General features: G+C 31.7%; 1 protein-coding gene across 1 annotated transcript in view; it reads left to right on the plus strand.

Moving 5' to 3' along the window:
• LOC18040150 overlaps positions 1 to 19,252 on the plus strand; it is a 26,828-nt gene extending 7,576 nt beyond the window's left edge. Inside the window, 9 exon segments of the mRNA XM_024183359.1 lie at positions 10,006 to 10,259; positions 13,643 to 13,741; positions 15,478 to 15,554; positions 15,692 to 16,201; positions 17,060 to 17,209; positions 17,390 to 17,542; positions 17,627 to 17,680; positions 17,770 to 18,182; positions 18,599 to 19,252. Coding sequence (XP_024039127.1) covers positions 10,006 to 10,259; positions 13,643 to 13,741; positions 15,478 to 15,554; positions 15,692 to 16,201; positions 17,060 to 17,209; positions 17,390 to 17,542; positions 17,627 to 17,680; positions 17,770 to 18,182; positions 18,599 to 19,252 — 2,364 coding nt within the window.
• Positions 19,253 to 21,717: the final 2,465 nt, after the last annotated feature.

The raw sequence follows: 21,717 nt of genomic DNA on the forward strand, positions 1-21,717 counted from the left end.
CCTCAATGATTTCAAGACCTACGGTAGGGTTTTTCAAGTTAGAAAACCGACTCCTATTTTTTATTTTCTTTTTAATCTCAGTCATTGGATTCATTTTACTTGAATCCAACGGCTGCATTTACAAGCCTGCACAATGCCTGGCCTCAATGCCCAGCAGTGTTGCTTTAGCCTAACCTCATATTCATGTTATTTTGTTAAACTTTCTTTTATTTTTTTCTTCAAATTCTATGTCCTTACCTAGTTGTTTAATCTTTTGAGTCTAATGGCTTGTCAAAAATGGTACTGTACTCTGCAGAGACAAGAAAGAAGATGAAATGATCACTGTGACAGAACGTCAAAAAAGTAAAGAAACTGAAGAAGCACAGGGTTCAAAAGTAACTAACACATTTGAAGATTTTAGGTTAGATTAATTTTTAACTTAGCACCGGTTTCTATATTTTTAAAAGAACAACAATATAGAATTTGTTGTGTTATCTTCGCATAGAGTCAGCTTCAGCTTCAGCTCCAGAATTAAAATTTAGGTTTAAACTCTTCGTCCAAACTTTAATCCTTGATTTTAACTCGTTCACATATGTATATATATGATGCTTGCATTATATATAGTTCAAATATATCGCCACCACTCCCATACATGAATTAGATATATAGCTTCAGAGTTATTGAAGCACCATCCAACGATTGGCCGTGACAACATCAACTGTCAGAGAGAAATTCTAGGAAGCTTGACTCAAAAGCCTTACGAGTTTGCTAGTGGAAGTCGGCTTGGAGTTTTGCAACCCTTAGCTCACAGATGATGGTGTCAACAATCCTCTTGCTCAAACATCTATATATATAGACTTCCAATGAATTGAAGAGGCCCTCATTTTGAAAGTGAGAGGTCATTCGTTGAAAGATGACTTTATCTATGTACATACACTGTTGTATAATGTGGCCTAGCAAACCAAGTCAATGAATTTGCAGGTTTTCCGTGAAAAAGGAACTAGTTTCTTCCAACGATGATCAAAATGCAGATGGAGACATAGAGAACGTTATTGTGATATCAAAAAGCCATACAAAAGAATCCATATCTTTTGGATCTTCTCAATAAATCTTGTTTAGAAAAAACTTTAATATGTTTTGTGATAACATACCAGGATCTTGAAACTTTTCAAGTACGAAAAACTATTAAGCCATACGGTGTAATAATATAATCGTATTATAGTATTAAATTATATGACTTAATAGTTTTCCAGAATTTAATAAAGTCTAACATCCTAAACCAGGCAGTCATTCTCTAAAACGGATGCTTGTATCCTTAAACAAGAATTCGTTGTATATGCCAGTTTTTATATTTTTTTTGTTCGATTCACTGTTAATGAGGAATATATTTCTTCTTCAAATTCCTTTAGTTATTATCTTTCCATTAAATACATTTTTTTTTTTTTGGTTTTTTGCTCGAAAAGCTAGATTGAAAGTAACTTGTAGTCCTTGGATTAACGAGAACCTGAAAATAGTCTCAAGCAAACTCCTAGAAAGGTCTTTACCCAAGAACTGCTACAACATTCCCTTCCCTATAAACTGGGAACAAATAACATATTATTTTCACTTTCGGGGAAAAACCCCATCATGTTCAAAATCTATTTTCTTTAATAATAAATTCTGGTTACGTTTTAATTTACAAGAATGGAAGGAAAGTGCTTGACTTTATGAAAAAAGGATTAGCATCAAATAATTTCATCCTTTACTTGTTCCCATATACTCAGAGCAAACTGTTCTTTCCTTCGATGCATTATGATATTATAATATACTATAGTCGTCAACGAATCTCAAGAGTAACTGTATAATATTCTAAAGTGGAGTGTTTGTCGTATGACTAAATTAAAAGATATAATATTCTAAGAGCCTACATATTCGGCTCGACGGCCCTTTTAACAATATAAGGAGCAGACAACAATTAGTTTCATGAAGTTCAATTCAAAAAAGAAGGAAAAAAATGCTCACTTCGTTTTCACAAATGAGAACCAATTGCAGTGGCGAAGCTGAATTGTCGGTTAGTTTGCTTATGAAATGAAGAGCGCCATTAAAATTAAAAAATAGTTGAGCGATTAAAACGTCTATAAAAATTTTAGTTCACACATGTGATAGCGACACAGAGTATCTTTCTAAGAGATCGTGTTAATTTTATTAAAATGCCCTTATCTAATTTCTTCTTGTATTTTTTTCTCCGCCATTTTTATTATGCGGCTTCTTAAAATTTATCATATGCACTTAGCTCTAGCGAGTCCCTGAATGAACTTCCATCTCTTCCTAATTTTCTTTCTAAACCAAGGCAAAAGTGTTGGTGAAAAGTAGCAATGCGCTATTATCCAGTTAGATGATAAAATTTAAAGTTGGAGTAGCGTCTTGTACTTATTCAAAAAATTGGGTGGTTCAGTTTGGGTAATAATTTCATTAGAAATAAGTCAATATTTAAATAATGTATGGGTTGTAATTAAAAAAGAGGTTTAAAAGATTTAGGTTCCATTTGGCACAACTTATTAAATAGAGTTTATAACAGTAGAGCTTATACCAATAGAGCTTTTGGACAAATAGTCATTGGGTGTTTGGTTGTCGATAAAAAAACCACTTTTGAACCACTAAACTATGTGATATTTTTTATATTATTTATTTTTAGAAAAGCTCTCTAACCTCTACTCCCAAAAACTCAAATTTTTGCCTTTTGCTAATAGAGGTAAATTAGCTTATTTAAGCTAAAAAAACTCTACTAAAAAATAACCAAACACTATAAAAAAATTTAAAAAGTGTTTATACGATTAAATAAGCACTTATATCTCTTAAATAAGTCATACCAAACAGGCACTTAGTATGTTTAATTTTGTGATAATTGAGAGTATAACACTAACTACAATGTTCGTGCCTTGCTTCCCAACCACTAAAACTTTTGGAGCTGCTGTTCTTGCGTCAATTTATGTCATAAATATCCTTATCCACCATATATATGAATGCCCATACCAAAAATATTTCCAAAAGTTCTATACAATAGTGGTTTAAGGATATAAAATTTTTTGTCCTTTTTGAGTTCATATTGATTTAGATATTTGGGTCCAAACTACTCATGTCACTCATCTATTAGATAATGAATTTTATAATTAATAAAATTGCTAATACCATTATATAAATGGTTTTTTTTTCAAAGATAATTAATGAGGTGGAGAAAGCATAAATTCAATTCGTTTAGCCTCTTCCCTCCCCCTAGTTTCAAATCCAAGAGGCCAGTCAAGTAAAGTAGCTTGAAGCCACTCAGCCATGTCTTTGAGGGAAAATGAATGTTACATTAGTTGAGATACATTTGGATCCCAGATCCCAATAATATTCTTATTAGGGTTTTTATTATCAACATCATTATGTCAATAGCATTATAGCTTATTTATTCCTTATATTAGGGATTTATTTAATCTTTGGTATTTATTAGATTAGATTATGTGGAATAATTGAGAATAGTTTTTGAAGCAAAAACAAGAAAATTGTTGTGTTTACATTACTAGAAAAACAGGCTACTATGACAAAATTTTTGTGATAGATATAAAAAAATTTGTCATTTATCACAAAAATATGACACACATGTGATAGAATTTTCATATATCAACAAGGCATGATAGATTTGTGATAGTTTCTTTATCTGTCACTTGCACATGATAGCATATTTATATAGTAATAAAACGGTGAGTGTAAGATTGGCCAATTTGGGTATTGAACGACACCGTGTCTTGAAGCCTTTAAAAAAAATTCTAAGTGTTGGACACTCCTTTGAACTTCACATAAAAAACCCTAATTTCTATATCCAAACCGAATCACACAAAAATACACCATCACTCTTGCCGACAACAAATTGCTGTTGTTCGTCTTTGAAGTCATCTTCATCCCGACTCCACAGCTTGCTGGCTATTCTCATTTCCCTTTTATAGCTTGAACAACTGATCTTCTTCAAGTTTGAGCCACTGTTACTGACTTCTTTCGGGAGAGGTAAGTGATTAGTTCTTTTTTTTTTTTTGGAAGAGACAACAATCACCACAAATTTCTCAAAATCCCTAAAATTATGCCAAAAAAAGGAAAAAAATAAAGCCGCTCCATGGCCTTATAGGACTGACTTTGAGTTCGTGGAGTAACGTGCCAATGACTCCGCTTTATGCCCTTCATGGAACGATTCCGCGACACGCGAGTGGCAGCGTGCTATTTATGTGAAGTCGGATCGGAGAAGATTGTACTATGAGGAGTTGGCGACGTGAGAAAGACAGCGAGTTAGCTACTACATCTTCGACTTAGGGTAAAATTTTGGTAGAATTTGAGCTGAAATTTAGTGGGTTTTGAGTGGTAAGACGAGGTTTTGAGAGAGGAAAAGGAGTGTTTGGCTGGCGAGAAAGTGAGAGAAATTTTTTTAGTGTGGAGTGATGGCTTCTCTGTTTTTACTTCTTTATTGTTCTTTATTGAGCAGATGGTGACAATACAAATTTTTAACATTGTTTACTTAATTAATTGGATAACAATCTTACATGACTTTTTTTATTTATGAGATAAATCAGTTAGAGAAGAATGGAGATGTTGTTGCTCAGGCACGAGCAATTACAACAGTCTAGACACTCTGCCCCGTCTTTCTTGCAATGTTGTTGGCACACTAAATAATTTCCTTAGTGACAAGTTAACCAAATTTAGAGGTATATGTGATTTTGATTTGACTTACTCTTAATGAAATACAATTAAGGAATTTTTCTGTTGTTTTTAGGCCTTTTGGAGAGTTCGGATTGAAGCAATGTTTGCCTTAGCTAATACAACATCTAAGGTATTGTTATTATTCTCACCTTTATTTATTAAATATATTGAGCACATGGTAGGTCCACCAAAATGTATGCAAAATCTATTCACCAGAGGTATTCGCATAAAGTGAATTTTTGTGAGAGACTACTCTTCAACTGTGAAAACTACTTTGGTAGTTCTCAAACCCATTACAATTGATTGGTGCTTGTGTTTTTCTATTAGAAAGATATCTTCTGTAAAATCTTTGTGAACGACAATTTTGGAAATGCAAATGCTTTGTGTGGTGGTGATTGTGCTTATTTGCTTGGTCTTCTAGCATTTTAGTGAAATAATTTATTTTGACTTGTGCTTATGACTAACTTGTTGACAGAGAAACTAGGCCATTTATGGATGCACTGATATGAATCATATAATTTTTTTCTTAATTGACATGTTGAACATTTTGGAAGATATTTTTTTTATTTGATTTGTCACATATTGTGCTTTATTAGTTGGAAAAGTTTTGGTTTGTGGACCATGTTGCACTTATCAGTTCTCAATATTGATATATGATATATACGCACTATTGTACTAGAAATTGATTGAGTTGGTTTGCTCCATCTGGTGAAATTTTATAAAAGTCGAAGGTTTGATGAGAATATTGGACTCCCCAAGTGAGAATCTATCTAAGTTTGAAATTGTTATGATATCGTTGCTGCAGCACTTTGTTAACGTTTTTGTTTTCTGCTGATCATTCCAGGCCAAATGATATCCGTGATTTTTCAAAGTATTTGTTCTTGAGGTAATGCCTTGAGGTAAGGTATGTAATGAGTTGTGTGAAGTGGGATGTGATAATAATTTTGCCCTTGCTTCATGTGATGAAATCGCACATAATTTGCCCTTGCTTTATGTGATGAAATCTTTGGGTGGTTTGTTTATTTAGTGTTTTTCTGTTTCTTTTTATATGCTAATTTTCATAGTTCTAGAGCAAGTCTTTCTCTAGTCATTTTGAAATACTTCCACATGCTGCCTCTTAGCCAAGATTGTCTTGCCCTAATGAACAAGTTAAATGGATTTGCGTTGCTTGGAGTCTCAGTGTAATATATGTGTTTTAGAACTTAGATTGATAAACAAATTTGAACAAATACAGTGGAAGAAGAATAAAGAGAAGATTAAAAAAAAAAGAGTAGAAATAAAGATAAGGATGGTGAAACTTTAGGAGATTAGGGGAATCAAGAGAAGAGGATAGAATTTTGATGGATTTTATTTAATTATGTAACGGAGGTTTTGTGTTGTTAGATGTTGTGCGTTAATTAATTTGTAATCTTGGAAAAATACTTTATCATGAATTGGGTTAATTGTAAGTGGCCAATACACTAATATATATTCTTCTAGTACTCATCTAAATGTAATTTGTGTTTCAGGTGATGTTGGTGGCTCTTGGGAATTTACTATCAATGTTCTTTTTACGAATTAATTGTTTTTCTAATGATGGGGTAGTGATTGAATATTGTAGAGAATTTATGAGCTATTCTTACGGATTTGATTCACCATGTATTTTGATGATACTATTTGTTGGAAGTTTCAAGTAATTGAAATTTTTAGTATATGGTGATATTTGGTATTTGATAGTTTTTATGAATTTGAATGTAATTTTTATTTCAGTTAATTCAAATTTGAAAATGTGGCTTTTGTTATTTCTATTTCAAAATTCTGGAATTTAAATAATATTAATTACTATTATTATAATTTCAAAATTAAAAATAATAATTTTATTTTTTTAAACCTTAAATCTCATGACAGAGAATGTGAATCATTAATATATGAAAGAGTTTGAAAAAGCCCACCAAATTCAATATAATTTTAATTACTTGCTAAAATTTCCAATTAATTCTCAAGAGCCTTGCAAAACGATGTCGCTTGGTTCGTGACATATGCGTGATAGATATATACTGTCATAGGAACATGTGATAAATAAAATGTTGTCATAGATTTATGATAGGGGCTATAATGATAGATGGAAACTCTGTCATAAGAGAGGTCGTATGACAAATATTCTCTGTCATGGTAGCCCATTTTTCTAGTAGTGTTATGGGATTATATATCAAAGAGTTCCAAAAATATGTGGCTGCTACATTGGCAAGCATATCAAATATTTGTGAAATATTAGACTCTTTAGGAAATATGTATGTCTTTGTACTCCTCCACTCCGTTTCGTGAAATACTAGAGTTATATAAAGGGAAGTATTTTACATATTAAAAACTAGTGAAACAGTATCGTATTTCATACAAAGAAGCAGCCAACTTGCAAAAGCCAAAGAAAGCCTCCCTATTTCATATAATCTTGGGGTTTTAGTCTTCGTACCTTAAATATACATAGTCTATCGTTAGACATCTTTGATGATTACTATGGTCTCTTTAGGATGAAGGGTCACTTACTATGTTGATAAGATTTCAAGGAAGCAGTAAACACAACTGAAAGTGAGTGCTACTCGCGAAACAAGTTCGACTAGTTGATTCAACTAGGAGGCAGCAAGTGTTAGAAGGAGTTTGAAATTGTGTAACAATCTCAAAGGTTGTGATATTTCATTACTCAGTAAATTATTTAATGAGCATGACCTTGTGAATGTAGAATTATGATTTGAATTACGTATAAATCATCTATGTGCTTTATTTCTGAATTTACCATTTCTGGCATCATTAATAAATTTATGAATAGTAAATTAACAGTGCAATAAATAGTAACTTATGAATACTAACTTGTAAACAGTATCATATGAATAGTAATCTATGAACAGTAATTACAAGAAAATTAATTTTCTAGTGTTTAAATATACGTAACAATTATTAAAATATATCTAAATTGTTAACCATTCTTAATCAATATGAAGAGCCAAAATAAAGAAGTTTCTTGATTAGAGGTCCATTCTTCATTAAACAATATAAAGAGCCAATATGAAAATACAATTTGCAAAAGTTCCCCCACAAAAGACTCTCCTTTTGGCTTACTTTGACGTCGTCTTTCTTTTTTCTTCCTTTGTTTTTGTCTTTTTCCTTCACAAAGTCTTTCTTTAATTGATCAACTCAGGCATAAATATATTTAAATGTATTCCATGAAGAATAAATATTAAAAAATGTTTATTTGTCCTTTTAGTGGTTGAGACGTCTTTGAAAATTTTTAACCTTTTCTATTACTTTGTTTTCTCAAGAAAATATTTTAATGTAAGGATAGTCATCAACATCAAGTCTCTTTGTAACAAGGGGTAGAAATTTGTTATATAGTTATTGGCTTTAAATTAATAAACCATAGGGGTTGGAGCATTTTATGTCCAATTCCATGTTTGGACAATGATAGCTGAAATTAAGAAAGAGAATTAATTGGAATAAGTCCGGTATAGGAACCATCATAAAAAGACCAAATTATATATGATACCTCAACTTGGGATAAGTTTATTTCAAGTAATTAAATTGTAATTACTTAATTATTTTTTAATTAAAAACTATATTAGTTAATCAATAAAATAAAAAGAAAATTTTAAATTATGGAAACAAAAATTAATTATTTAATTTTAATACCAATAATAATTTAAATAATATAATATGAATAATCAATAAAGAAAGAAACTTAATTTTGAATTTTTTAGTTAATAAAAAAATCATTGTATTTTAAAAATATATATTTTATTATATGCAAAATTTGTTTATAAGGTTGTAAAAGTCATTTGCGCGTTTTTAATAAAATGTAGGAATCTCATTGAAAATTTTATTTTAATTTTATATTATATATAATTATTTTTTATTATTAATAAATTATTATTTATAATCCTATCAATTTTACACCAAACTAAAACGCGCCAACAGAGCAACTAGTGTCAGTATTATTGAAAATATTTTTTTTAATATTTTATATATTACAATCAAGGCAATCTCTATCTTACATGCATGTAAGATACATTCCCCTCATATAAATAGTATATGTGTGGGACCCATATACTATTCATGTAAGATGAATGTATCTTACATGTATGTAAGATAGAAGGACCCTACAATCAATGCCCAACACATGGTATCAATGTTCAATTAATGCCTAACATACAACTAAATTTCTAAAAGCTCGAGATATGAAAAAAGTACGATCATAGTCATTAGAAAAACTTAAATCCTCCATCTCAGGACTAACTCAAATAAATAGCTGTTGGCGGGGCCGGCCGCGTATTTCATACCTAAATCATAATTGACTTTTCAATTTATTATTTTGACCGGGAAAGACTATTTTAACGCAGAGCTGATTAATTTTTAAAGGCCGGCAAAGACTATTTTATGTAAATTTAATAAAATATTCAGGTTTTGTTTTTAGTAGGAAAAAAAAAAGACACAAAGAAGGAAATAAGTAGAAGTTACAGGTTTGATCACAACACCATCACAGTATCAATCCACTAGATGTATCTCTTTCTTCTCCATTCTTTCTTTTTAACTCTCTTGCGGTTTTCAATCTAGCTAGTGCAATCTTCAAAGCGCCTTAAGGTACGTACAAGTCACATGATCATTTTCTTAACATTCTGAACTACTTGTTTGTTTACACTCACAAACACACACTTAAAAAAAAAAAAAAAAAAATACTCCACCTGTAGTTTCTCTCTCCCCGTTTTCTTTATCAATTAGTTTGCACAATCTTAAAATATTAATTATCTTTTTCTTTTTTTTTTCATATTGATTAGTGATGCACAGTAAAGAGTTTGAAGAAATTCTAATTAAATTAAAATTTATAATATTTAGAAATATTTAAATTAATTTGTATTTTAATTTAATTTAATTTCTTATTTAGAGTTTTATTGTTTAGGTATTGCTTATTTGAGTAATATTCCTAATTTAGATATAAATCTTAGTAAAACAAATTTTCTAATCAGATTACGGTAAGTATTAATTTGTAAAAATAAGTGTCTTTTTATCTTTTTAGAAGTTCGATTTTAATAATATTTTCAAATCTCTTTATGAGTATTTGAACAATTAATTCTCAATATTCTGATAAATCAACGAGTGTTAGTCTCTAAATTAGTGATATCTTTTTGAATCAACAAGAATTTAATTATTCTTTTATTTCAATATTCTCTAAAATAAATGAAAATTTTGAACATTAACTTCTGCCGCATCAGTTTTGTATCAAACCCAAAACCCAGGTACTATCAATCTACTGCCAAACCTTTTCTTTCCCCCTTCTTTGAGTTTTCCCATTAGCTTTATGGAGTCAGCCACCGTCCACGGCTACCGTCGTTGATTTTCCTTGACCTTTGCAATGATCCGCCTCCATCATCTGAGTCAGAACAAGCCGTCCATCAAGACCCAGCCTTGAAATCTGCCGTTCCACCGCTGATATCGCCGGAAAATCGCCATAACAGTGGCGCCGCCGTCGTTCACCAGTTTCCGCCACGTTTTGGCCAGCAAAACCACCACCAATCAACTCCTCTCCACGAGCTCAACCTTCCTAGCCAGTTAGCACTGTCGATCGACGCACCGATCGCCGGAAATCAATACAACTACAAACCCGCCTCCTTTATCTCGAAATTTCGGCCAAACACCCCCACCATCATACTCACCGACCTGAAATCTTTCAGATCCGCCCATCCTTGTCCAAATTTCCGATCACCGTCGCCGACAAACCTATCTTTTGCTTATTCACAGTTTTGACCCAGTGCTTTCATTTATACCATTATTGCCCTTTTGTTTTCTGATTTAAAAAAAAAGACCCAAACAAACACCAAAAAAAAAAGGAAAAAAAGAGAGAAAATACAAAAACAAGAAAAGAATTGAATCATGAACCACAACATCGCCGAGAAGATTCTGTCTTGAAAGAAGTTTTAATTAGGATATTGAGAATTTTGCATTTGATTTCTCAAGATTTAGAAAAATCTCAAAATAGAAAACTCTTTGCATATAAAGCAGACATATGTATTTGATGAATTTGTTTGTGATGACGTTAGTTATGAGGATAACAAGAAAAATAGTAACTTTATTTTACTTGACAATATTATTCCTTTCGAGGAGAATATTAATTGGTCATTTATGTCTACAACAAATTCTCAGTAGAAAGACATTAATTTGGATCAACTGCCGAAATTTGATGAGTATTTTGATATTGTGGGACGAGAAGAGATAATTATTCATACGTCTTTTGTTCTTGTGGAGAAAAGAGATACACCTTTTGATCTTGTGGAGAAAAGAGAGGCAGTTGTCGATACAATCTCTTATTGTTCTCTTGATTTGCCACAATGAGACAAAAGGAGTTGTGATATTTTTCAACAGTTAGTAAATTATGAGAAAAAATCATTTTTCTTCAACTATGTTGAAGTTCAGCATGAACAATACGAGAAGACATTATTAGAGAAATTGTTGATAGAAGAATTTATTTTACGCCATTGGAGTGATTAGATGGACATTATTACAAAAGTTGAAAATTTTAAAGTTCGTTGTCTATGTCGAACCTCCATTTTGAAAATTATTCCTTATACACATGAAGTTGTTCTTGAAGACTACAACATACAAAATTTGAGGATGAATTTTCTCCACGCTAGCGAGGATGATGCAGAGCAAGGAATTGAACAAATCCTAATTATATTGAAATTTATAATATTTAAGAATATTTTAATTAATTTATATTTTAGTTTAATTTAGTTTCCTATTTAGAGTATTATTATTTAGACATTGCTATTTGAGTAACATTCCTAATTTAGATATAAGTCTTATTAAAATAGGTTTTCTAATCAAATTAGGATAAATCTTATTTAGTATAAATAAGTGTCTTTTGTAACTTTTTACAAGCAGAGATTCGATTTCAATAATATTTTTAAATTTTTAAATCTCTTTGTGAGTATTTAAATAGTTAATTCTTGGTATTTTACGGAATCAATAAGTCTTAATCTCTAAATTTACGATATTTTTTTAAATCAACGTGAATTTAGTTGTTCTTTTATTCCAATGTTATCTAGAATTAATGGGATATTTTGAACATTAAACTTCTATTGCATCAATTATTCATGTAATCTATCTTTTTTTCTTCAAGAACTTTTGCATTTCGGTTAGAAAAATTAATAATATGTGTCCCACAATGAATCCAACTTTAACTTTACCAAGGCAAACTTCGCGGTATTTTTATATGAGGTTGAGGTGAAATTAGAGTAAACTCTCTATTATTACTTTTCCTAATAATTGTTTAGCATCATTATGTCACCATAAAAAAAAAGGCAAAATTACCAAGGAGGTAGATGAAAAAAATTAATGCCCAAGGAGAAGCCTTGTTATCAAAAATTTTTTGACGATGTTGTTTCCAGTCATCATACTGAGCTAGGTCAATTTATGGATTAATAACATAACATGTTTTAACAGTTAGCTTACTGATTATTTAAAAAATAATAATATTTTAATATTAACTTACTGATTATTTAAAAATTATAATATTTTAATATTAAGTAGAATATAACTGAAAAATAAGATTTAAATGAGTTTGGAAAAATGCTAATAGTCTTACTCATCGGCAAAATTCAATCTGTGATCACTCTTACTCGAAAAAAAATTTCAGCTAAGCCTACCAGGGCTATCTTAATCGGCCCATGAGAGTCGTTATTTTGGATTGGACAAAGGAGAACAAAACGCTAGAGGATCTTAAAAGTCTCAAATCTGCCCCACAAGAGTACTATGTGCTGGGGTGGGGTTATTTGTACCTAAATCATGCTTTAAAAGCTCATTTACTCAACATACTGACGTGTTAAATTTTTAAAAGATTACTTCCACTCTAAACACGTTTTAGAATCTTAAAATTACACTAAAGTTAATTTCTTTTGTTGAAGCTCTCTTTTTCAAAAGTCAACACCTACAACATAGGAATGATAATAAAATCCGGATTCGGTCTGCATCCGCAAAGATTTGACAATCTGAATTCAGAAAAATCTAGTTATATATATTAAAAATACGAATCCAGATGCTAAGAATTAGAATCCAAATAGATCTAAATTTGGATCCGGATATAAGTGCATTTTAAAAATCGAATATCCAGATTAGGTTAAATTATATATTAAATTAAAATTAAATTAAAAAATTATTTTTTTATGTTTTATTTATTGTGGTAAATTGTGGATTTAGATGTTGTTTTATGTTATTCATGTTGAATTGTTGATTGTTAAATTACAATTAAATTTTATTTGATATTATTAGGTCAATTGTTGAATTTTAACTTATGTGGATATGAATATCCAGGATATCCGTACAGAGCTTGACACATTTTTTTGTTATGTATAAATCTTGAATTATTTGATTTTCTTGTTTATTTTTGGTTGAATCAAATTCAAGACTTTTCAAGTAGTGTTTGAAGGTAAATACGAAGTAAATACGTTTGATACTCCATAAAAGATAAAGATTTAAGAAAAAAAAAGTGGGTGAAATAGGGTATTTTTGTGAGGTTATTTGAACCCATAACCACTCTCTACATTCATAATTTCAAATAATTTTTTGACTGCCTAATTTCCTAATAATACTTCATAAATCTCTTTTATATATGCTCCTTACCTTATAAGTAATTAATTGATATAATTTCTCCCTCTTCAACATCATGAATCTAGGTCATAAACTTCATTTAATCTTGACCATCATCAATTAACCATTAATCTAAAGGCCACAAAATCGTGTCAATAGTTGTGGAAAATTAAGGGGCCATATATCGTTTCCATTTATAAAAGTTAGTATTTACTGTTAAGTTTCTCAATTGAAAAAGAATACATTTGGATGTGTGTGCTTCTAGCCTATGGGTGTTGAAGCATAATGATGTTTCATTATAAATCCTAAAAAAAAATTGTTAAATCTGTTTTTTTTGTTTCTGGCACAGAAAAGTAAAATTTAGTTTAATTCTTAACACCAACTTGGAAGAAGCCAGCAGTTCATCAAGGCGAGAAGCAAATGATCAAACCAACGTCTGCAACTGCAAGTAAGAAAATCAGTACTCTATATGTATCTAATATTAGATGTGTAGAATTGATTTATTGTACTTTTGATGTTACATAATTCATTGAGGGATTGCATTTTGATTCGTTATTTATAATGAAAGTTAAAGCTTAAAGTCTTGAATATTTTGTGAATATATAGAAATTTTCCAATAAGGTCCCATACTTTATTAAAGTGCGAATTTAATTGAGTTTTTAGAAGGCCTATAATTAATTAATGACATTGAGCTCGCTCTAACCCCTCCTCAAACTCACACGGAAGTAAATAAAATTGAGCTAATAATAAAGTTACCCCAAATTTTGAATTAATGATAAAGTTACCTAAAAGATTTGCTTTTAATGGGATTGAGGTGGAGTTTATTGGTAAATTGCATATAATTTTTCGTGGATCCACCTAGCGTAACTAGCTGAAAACTATATTCTCCTAGTGACCGTTGTTAAGAATTATCACTATTACTGTTGTTTAATCCTTATTAACATTTCAAAGTCTCCCGAGTCAGAAATGGTGTGTGTATATTATTTCACAAGAAACTCCTCACTTTAAAAAAGTGGGGTGAACTTAAAGGACAAAAACAAAAATTTTAATGCAAGTGTTTAAGTTTTTTTTAACAGAAAAATTATATTAGAGTTCAAATTATTTTTCCTTTTAGCTCTATCTCTTTTGGAAACAAAATTTGCACCATTTTTTTGACTAGGAGAAATTATCTCTACACTACCTTTCTTTTACCATATGTACATTTGACTACTATAATATTTTGACACATATTTTGTACTATTTTTGTTTTAAATTTGTATCAATTAATCATTTTGACACTCAAAATAACTATTTTACCCCTAAATAAATTAAAATGTTATTTTATTCTATAAAATATTAAAAAATATAAAATTATAATTATAAGAATATCCCTAACTTTGATAAAACAAATAAATCTCAAAATCTAAGATAACAACTTTTAAATGAAATTATAATTATAAAAAATATCATCTTGTAATTATAATTTTTTGTAATTTTAATTTCATTTAATTTTTGTAATTAAACTAATTATAGGGAAGTTTACAAAAATTAACATGAAAAGAAAACTCCCTATAGTTATTGTAAACTTCCCTATAATTAATATTAAGAAACTTTCCTATTCAAATTGAATCAAATTATGATTACAAAAGATTAACATGATAATTTTTAAATGAAATTATATTTGTAAAAAATTAACATGAAAAGAAAACTCCCTATAGTTATTGTAAACTTCCCTATAATTAATATTAAGAAACTTTCCTATTCAAATTGAATGAAATTATGATTACAAAAATTAACATGATAATTTTTAAATGAAATTATATTTATAAATGAATTAACATATTGAATTTAAGATTTATTTATTTTATTAAATTCAAGGGTATTCTTATAATTAATTTTATTATTTTTAAAAATTTTGTAGAATAAAATAGTTTTTTAATTCATTTAGGGAAATAATGGTCATTTTCAAGTGTCGAAGTAGCTGGTTGATTTAAGATTAAAAGTAAAGGTGGTGTAAAGTATATGTTAAAAATTTTATGGTGGTTAAAAATACATATGACGAAAGAAATGTGATACAGAAATAAATTCCGTTTTGACGAGCCCCTCTACAATTAATTCTTGAGTCTACCACTGGCGATCATCTAGATGACTAGATTGTAATAATAAATTCTCTGATATGTGATCCATTTTTGAGCTTATCTGCAGAGACGAAAACGAAGATGAAATCACTGTGACGGAGCCAAAAATACGTAAACAAACTGAAGATTCACAGAGTTCAATGGGTAAATAAATAATTAGCATAAAGAGATTAATTAATTTTTAATTTACTGATTCAATTTCAGTATTATTAATTAATTTTTCAAAATAATAATAACAATTATATAATTAATAGTTTCTGTTTTCGGGATGATTAACTCAGATGATCAAGGGGAGGATGAGTATTATGCTCGTTATTGGCCACTATACAGAATGATACAGAAGAATGATTGGCGAGGTGTGGAAGATTTCGTCACTAATGATCCCGGTGCCTTGACCGCCAAGACTGTTGCACCGGGTTCAACGACAATATTTCACGCGATTGTGGAGTCGTTGGTTGATGTTGAGTCTTATGACGCCACATGCCTCCTCGATAAGCTGGCGTCAAGAGTCTATCCGCCAACACTAGCACGAAAAGATGTATATGGGTACACAGCTCTATATCAGTGTGCGGGAAAAGGGAGTCTAAGGGCCTTAAAAGTCCTAGTGAAATATAACCCTGATTTAACAACCATAAGGAGCACGGGAAACAATCTTCCGATTCATGAGGCAGCGTATAACGGTCATAAGAATACGTTTCAGTATCTACTAGAGGTAACTCGTGGAGTAGACATCTACAGCGGCAACGATGGTGCCAAAATGCTTTCATGTCTCATCGACGCTAGTTTATACGGTCAGTATTGTTAAGTTATACGTTTCAAGCTAACACATATGATTCACATATAAACCAATTCTCAAGTTATACTGTCCATGTAAAGCTTGTCGGAACAAGTTTTTCTTTTAAAACCTCAAGGCTAGCTAACGCTAAACCATAGCTCACAATTAACATATGTTTTTGACAACTCTGATATAGAGGCCTTCTGTGGTGAAAATGTCTGCATGAAATTCTGTACGGACTAGGAGTTTACAATGTTATAAAAGTTATTTACAACATTGTAAAAGTGGACAGCCTGTATCTGAGAATTTTACTCTGAAGCATATTTTTCAAATTCTACGCACATGATTATTAGTCAAATAAATTCTTAGTGCCCATTCGTTAATAATATTTTCATTACTTTGATGCCCATTGATAAAATATATATCTCAGATAAATAAAATGATTAATTTTTTGTTTAAAAGAAAATTACTCACAAGACAACCAACTTACTCAACCTACGATAGAAAATATTGGGAGGGCAAAATTTTTCGAAGATGAACCCATTAATTATCATGCAATGGTTAAGAACTCCTCACGGAATCGAGCAGAACGACCTGTTCTTCCTGACTATCCAACACCGCATTAATTTAATCGGTTATCCCATTGTGTTAGCAATTTTATCGAATGCACATTTAATTGTTTAAATATATACACTTAAATTTTGTTTGCCGCTTTCACATAATGTGCTTCGCTAAACCAAATTCCTGTTTCCACTGTTGATTGCTTGGTTATTCTTTGGTTTTGTTATCTTCATTTATATATGTCTACATATGATGCTCGTATTGTATAGATATCAAATACATCGCCACCACTCTGACATTGTTCATGAATCAGATGTAGCTTTCGATTTATTGAAGCTTCATCCAACGATTGGCCGTGACAGCATCGACTCTCGGAGAATTGTTCTAAACACGTTGGCTCAAATGCCTTACGCGTTTGCAAGTGGGAGTCGGCTTGGACGTTTGCAACGCTTAATTTACAATTGTTGGTGTCAACAGTCCTTTACGAACACACACACACACAGAGCTATATAGTGATCCTCCAGTGAAGGAGCCCTCATTTTAATAAAATGAGGAAGCACTAATTGGGAGATGACCCCATATAGATGTGTGTATATAGTCTTTATTTGTGTGGCCTAACAAAACCAAGTAAATAAATTTGCAGGCATTCCTGTGGAAGAGGAACTTGTTTCTTCCATTCAGACCAACAATAATCAAAATGTGGATGGAGACGTGAAGAACCTTATCGTGACATCAAAAATCCACTCACAAAAATCCACAGGTTTTGGATCTGCTAAGCAAATCACTACGACATTTGGTCTGCAAAACTGTTATATACTAAGTCTTCTTGAATTTATGATTCTGAATTGAAAGGTATTTCGATTGTTTATACGTATGGCAGGTTCAATGTGGCATAAATCGTATTGGATGCTCTGGAATGCCCTCATGCGCCTAGGTAAGTCTTGAGAGGCTGTGTTCAATTAAAATATAGTTGTTTGAAATCAATTTATTTATCTCCTTTTTATTGACCGAGTTCAATTGCAGCCCCCAGCACCAAAGCTATACATGAACAAAAGTTAGCGCACATGCAGACAGTTGAAATTGTCAGAATTATCTGTAAAGAAGTGATTTGGACCCGTCACATTGGAAAATTGCGGTGGGCATTGTTCACAGCTGCAAGATTGGGGATACACGAGTTTGTCAATGAATTTATTATGGCCTATAACAGGACTGCTATTATGTTGAACAAGGATGGGCGTAACATATTTGATGTTGCAGTTTTACATCGTCGTGAAAAAGTTTTTAATCTAATACATCGTGTAAATTACACAACAAATTTATTTTTAATAGAAGGCAATTCTGGCAACAACATCCTGCATTTAGCGGCAAAATTGGTACCTTCAAGTGAAGTGGCTGGTGCGGCATTGCAGATGCAGCGGGAGTTGCAATGGTTCAAGGTGTGATTGCTCATCCGACTACTTAAATATACCTTTTTATATTTAATAGTCACAATTTGATGTTTGTTGCACAATAGGATAATTAAGTATTGATATTAAGACCAAAAAAATTGACAGAAGCATAGACAAAAATAACATATCAAGAAACAGTGCCGATTTACACAATTGAAAAACAAGGTAAACCAGCGCCGTTTTTAACTTGTTTCTGTAAGCATTCTGTCACTTTGGCATTTGCAGGACATATGTAAGCGTGAAAACGCATAAAAAATTCTTCAAAATGAAAATTTCCGACTAATTTCTTAGTCCAAATGCCTTTAGTTATCGTCTTCCCATTAAGTACATTGGGCCTTTCTGCACCTAGAAATCTACCTTAATAGAAACTTTTAGTCCTCGTGTTTATGACTTCTTCTCTGCAGGCGGTAGAAAAACTTATCCATCCAGACATGGTAGGAGATGAAAATAGTTCCAACCAAACTCCTAGAGAGGTCTTTACTGAAGAACACAAGGATTTAGTCAAAGAAGGAGAAAAATGGACGAAGGAAACAGCTTCATCTTGCTCAGTTGTAGCTGCACTCATTATCACTGTAGTGTTTGCTGCAGCTTTCACGGTACCTGGTGGCAGTGACAGCAGAGGAATACCAAATCTTTTACATGAAAAATCTTTCATGATTTTTGCCATTTCAGATATGCTTGCGCTTTTTTCTTCCATTACTTCAGTTCTAATGTTCTTGGGCATCCTCACTTCGCGCTACGCAGAAGACGATTTTCTTGTGTCGTTACCAAGGAAGCTAATTATTGGCCTCGTCACCTTGTTCTTTTCTATTGCAAGCATGATGGTAGCCTTTGGTGCAACTGTTCACATATCTCTTTCTCATAAATGGAATCTATTTATCATCCCAGTTGCCCTTGTTGGTTGTGTCCCTGTCACCTTATTTGCATTCCTGCAGTTTCCTCTTTTGCTTGATATGTGGTTATCTACTTATGGCCGCGGCATCATCATAGACAGCAGTTGGAGAGAATTAGCTAGCTGCGACTTGGTTGCTAAAGGTAACTAAAAAACACGGTCATAAAAGCTGACTAAATTGGGTTATTGTCCCGCTGTGTAACTAATTCATTTCTTGTTGATTTTTCCTGATGCTTTTTCTGTAATCATTTTTGAGTGTTTTGAGCTGTGTACTTGAACTTGGTTTATAAAAGTCCATTCTGAGGCTGGTTCGATTGAGGAACTGAACCTTAGAAAAATTTGTTCTGTTTTTTTCGTTTTCTTTTTTGATCTCATTTAGATAATAATTGATCTCTGACCATATTTGTTTGAGTGAGAAGGATATATTAATCTGATTCCAATCAGGCCTTTCCCTTTAGGAACAATATTTATTCCTATGACCTTCATTTGATTTCTATCAACTGGCAATTACAAGTTGCGATGAAAATTTTTGGGCTCCCAACCTGTCTGGGATGCTCAAAATCCTTGGTCTTAAGGTGGCTAATGGTGCCTATTTCCTCAATTGGAACCAGTCTCAACAATGGCTTTTTGTAAACAAAAACCAAGAACAAAATCCTAAAGCACTCAAGAAGGTTACGGAGAAACAAGGATCGTAAAAAATGAGGCTTAGATCAAAATAGAATAAAAAAACCTCATTTAAGGCTCTGTTTTTCACCTGCTGGACTAGTGATTAATTTTAATTACAGGTTCAAATAAAAAGTTCTAAACACTTAACAAAGATTATAGAACAATCGTCATGAAAAATATTGAATTTAAACTCAGCAAATAACCAAGTAATCCCCCAAGATCCACTTCCAAGCACTTAAATCTCAGAATTACATCTATAAAGATCAACCTTAATGCAATTGACTCTTAATGATTCAAGAACGGTAACCAAAACAACAAGAACAGAAACAAAATTACACAATTTAACAGTAGAGATTTATAGTGGTTTGGCTTCAGGCAAACCTACATCCATTGTGAAAAGAGAAGCAAGATTTCACTAATTTGGGTTTTTCAAGATACAATGTTGCAGAGAGCGTGTGACAGAATCACCAGATTACAATAACCACTCATGATGCCTTATATGCAGAGAGATGTTCATCTAGAAATGCCCCTTAACAGCTAGCTCATGTATTTCTGGGTTTGTTATCAAAACCCAGAAGCTTCCCGTACATATAACGACCTTAACAGCCATATGAACCCGTTGATGGACACGTGTCAAGGCCTCATCCATTATATTACGCAAAACGGCAGGCAAATCTAGCTATCGTATTTGACAAATGATGCACGTGATAATCACATGTATCACTTAATCTCCCAGCGGACAATACATAATCACATGTATCACTTAATCTCCCAGCGGACAATACATAAATGTCACACGTCCCTCCGGGGCTCTACGAATGGCATGTCATACGCGTCTAGAGAATGTAACCGACTTGTCAGTCTTGAACATAAACCCAGATTTGAGCTTCATCCTTCAACAAAAAATGACCAAGAAATAGCTTATTGGAAGCATATCTAAAATGGAAAAAATCATAGAAGATGATTGATCCAAGAAATTGGGTATTCTTTTGCTATATATGTCTCTGCCACCTAGTATATTAAAAGTTGTGATGGAAACTATTGTGATTATGAGTGCAAAAATTGAGCAACATGAAATTGAAATTCGATTATTAATATGTCATGATAAAAAAAAAGAGGATAAACTATAGACTAAATAATCTTAACACCTGTGTGAAATCAATCCTCTTCTTTTGAGTAAAGCCTTTAACAACAAGCCTGACTTTAAATCTTTTTGGTTCAACACTTGATATTCCTTCTTTAACATTGTAAATCCACTTACACCATACTACTTTCTTGTTTGCAAGCCTCTTTATTGGATCCCAAGTATGGTTTTTGATCAATGACAACATTTCTTCATCCATAACTTCCTTCTATTTTTATGACCTATCACTTTTAGCCGCCTCTGAGTAACTCTTGAGTTCATCACTTTCAACTTCATGTGCTACTTTAAATACAAATGCAATCAGATTTGTATATGCATACCTCATGGGTCATCTTATTACCCTTTTTCTCTCTATCTCTCACCAATTGATAATCTCTGATTTCTTGATCACCTGCTTGCTCATCTTCTGATTTAAAAATGTCCATATTAAATCCTAATTCAGATTCAGCTCTTGGTTTCTTCTTTGTATTAGAAGTTGACAACTCCACCCCAAAATGAGTCTTTTGATCTCTCACATTGGGTTGTGAGATATTAGGTTTACAATGAGTTAAGTTTTAAAGCATCTCAGACTCATATACTAGAGTTTGTACCCCTTCACCCTATCAAAATAGCCAAGAAATACACATTTTAAGGCCCTAAGTTCTCGCTTTCCTTGCTTAATGTGTGCATATGAAGGCAAACCAAAGACCCTCAAACCAGAATAGTTTGCTGGTTTGCCAAACTCAAAGTCCAATGAGTGTTTTAAAATAAATTCTACATGAGGGGCTTTTATTCACTCTATATAAACTGTAGATAAGACTTATGCCCATAATGTTATTGAT

This window comes from Citrus clementina, unplaced genomic scaffold, assembly GCF_000493195.1.
Source record: "Citrus clementina cultivar Clemenules unplaced genomic scaffold, Citrus_clementina_v1.0 scaffold_5, whole genome shotgun sequence".
Taxonomy (NCBI): Eukaryota; Viridiplantae; Streptophyta; class Magnoliopsida; order Sapindales; family Rutaceae; genus Citrus; species Citrus x clementina.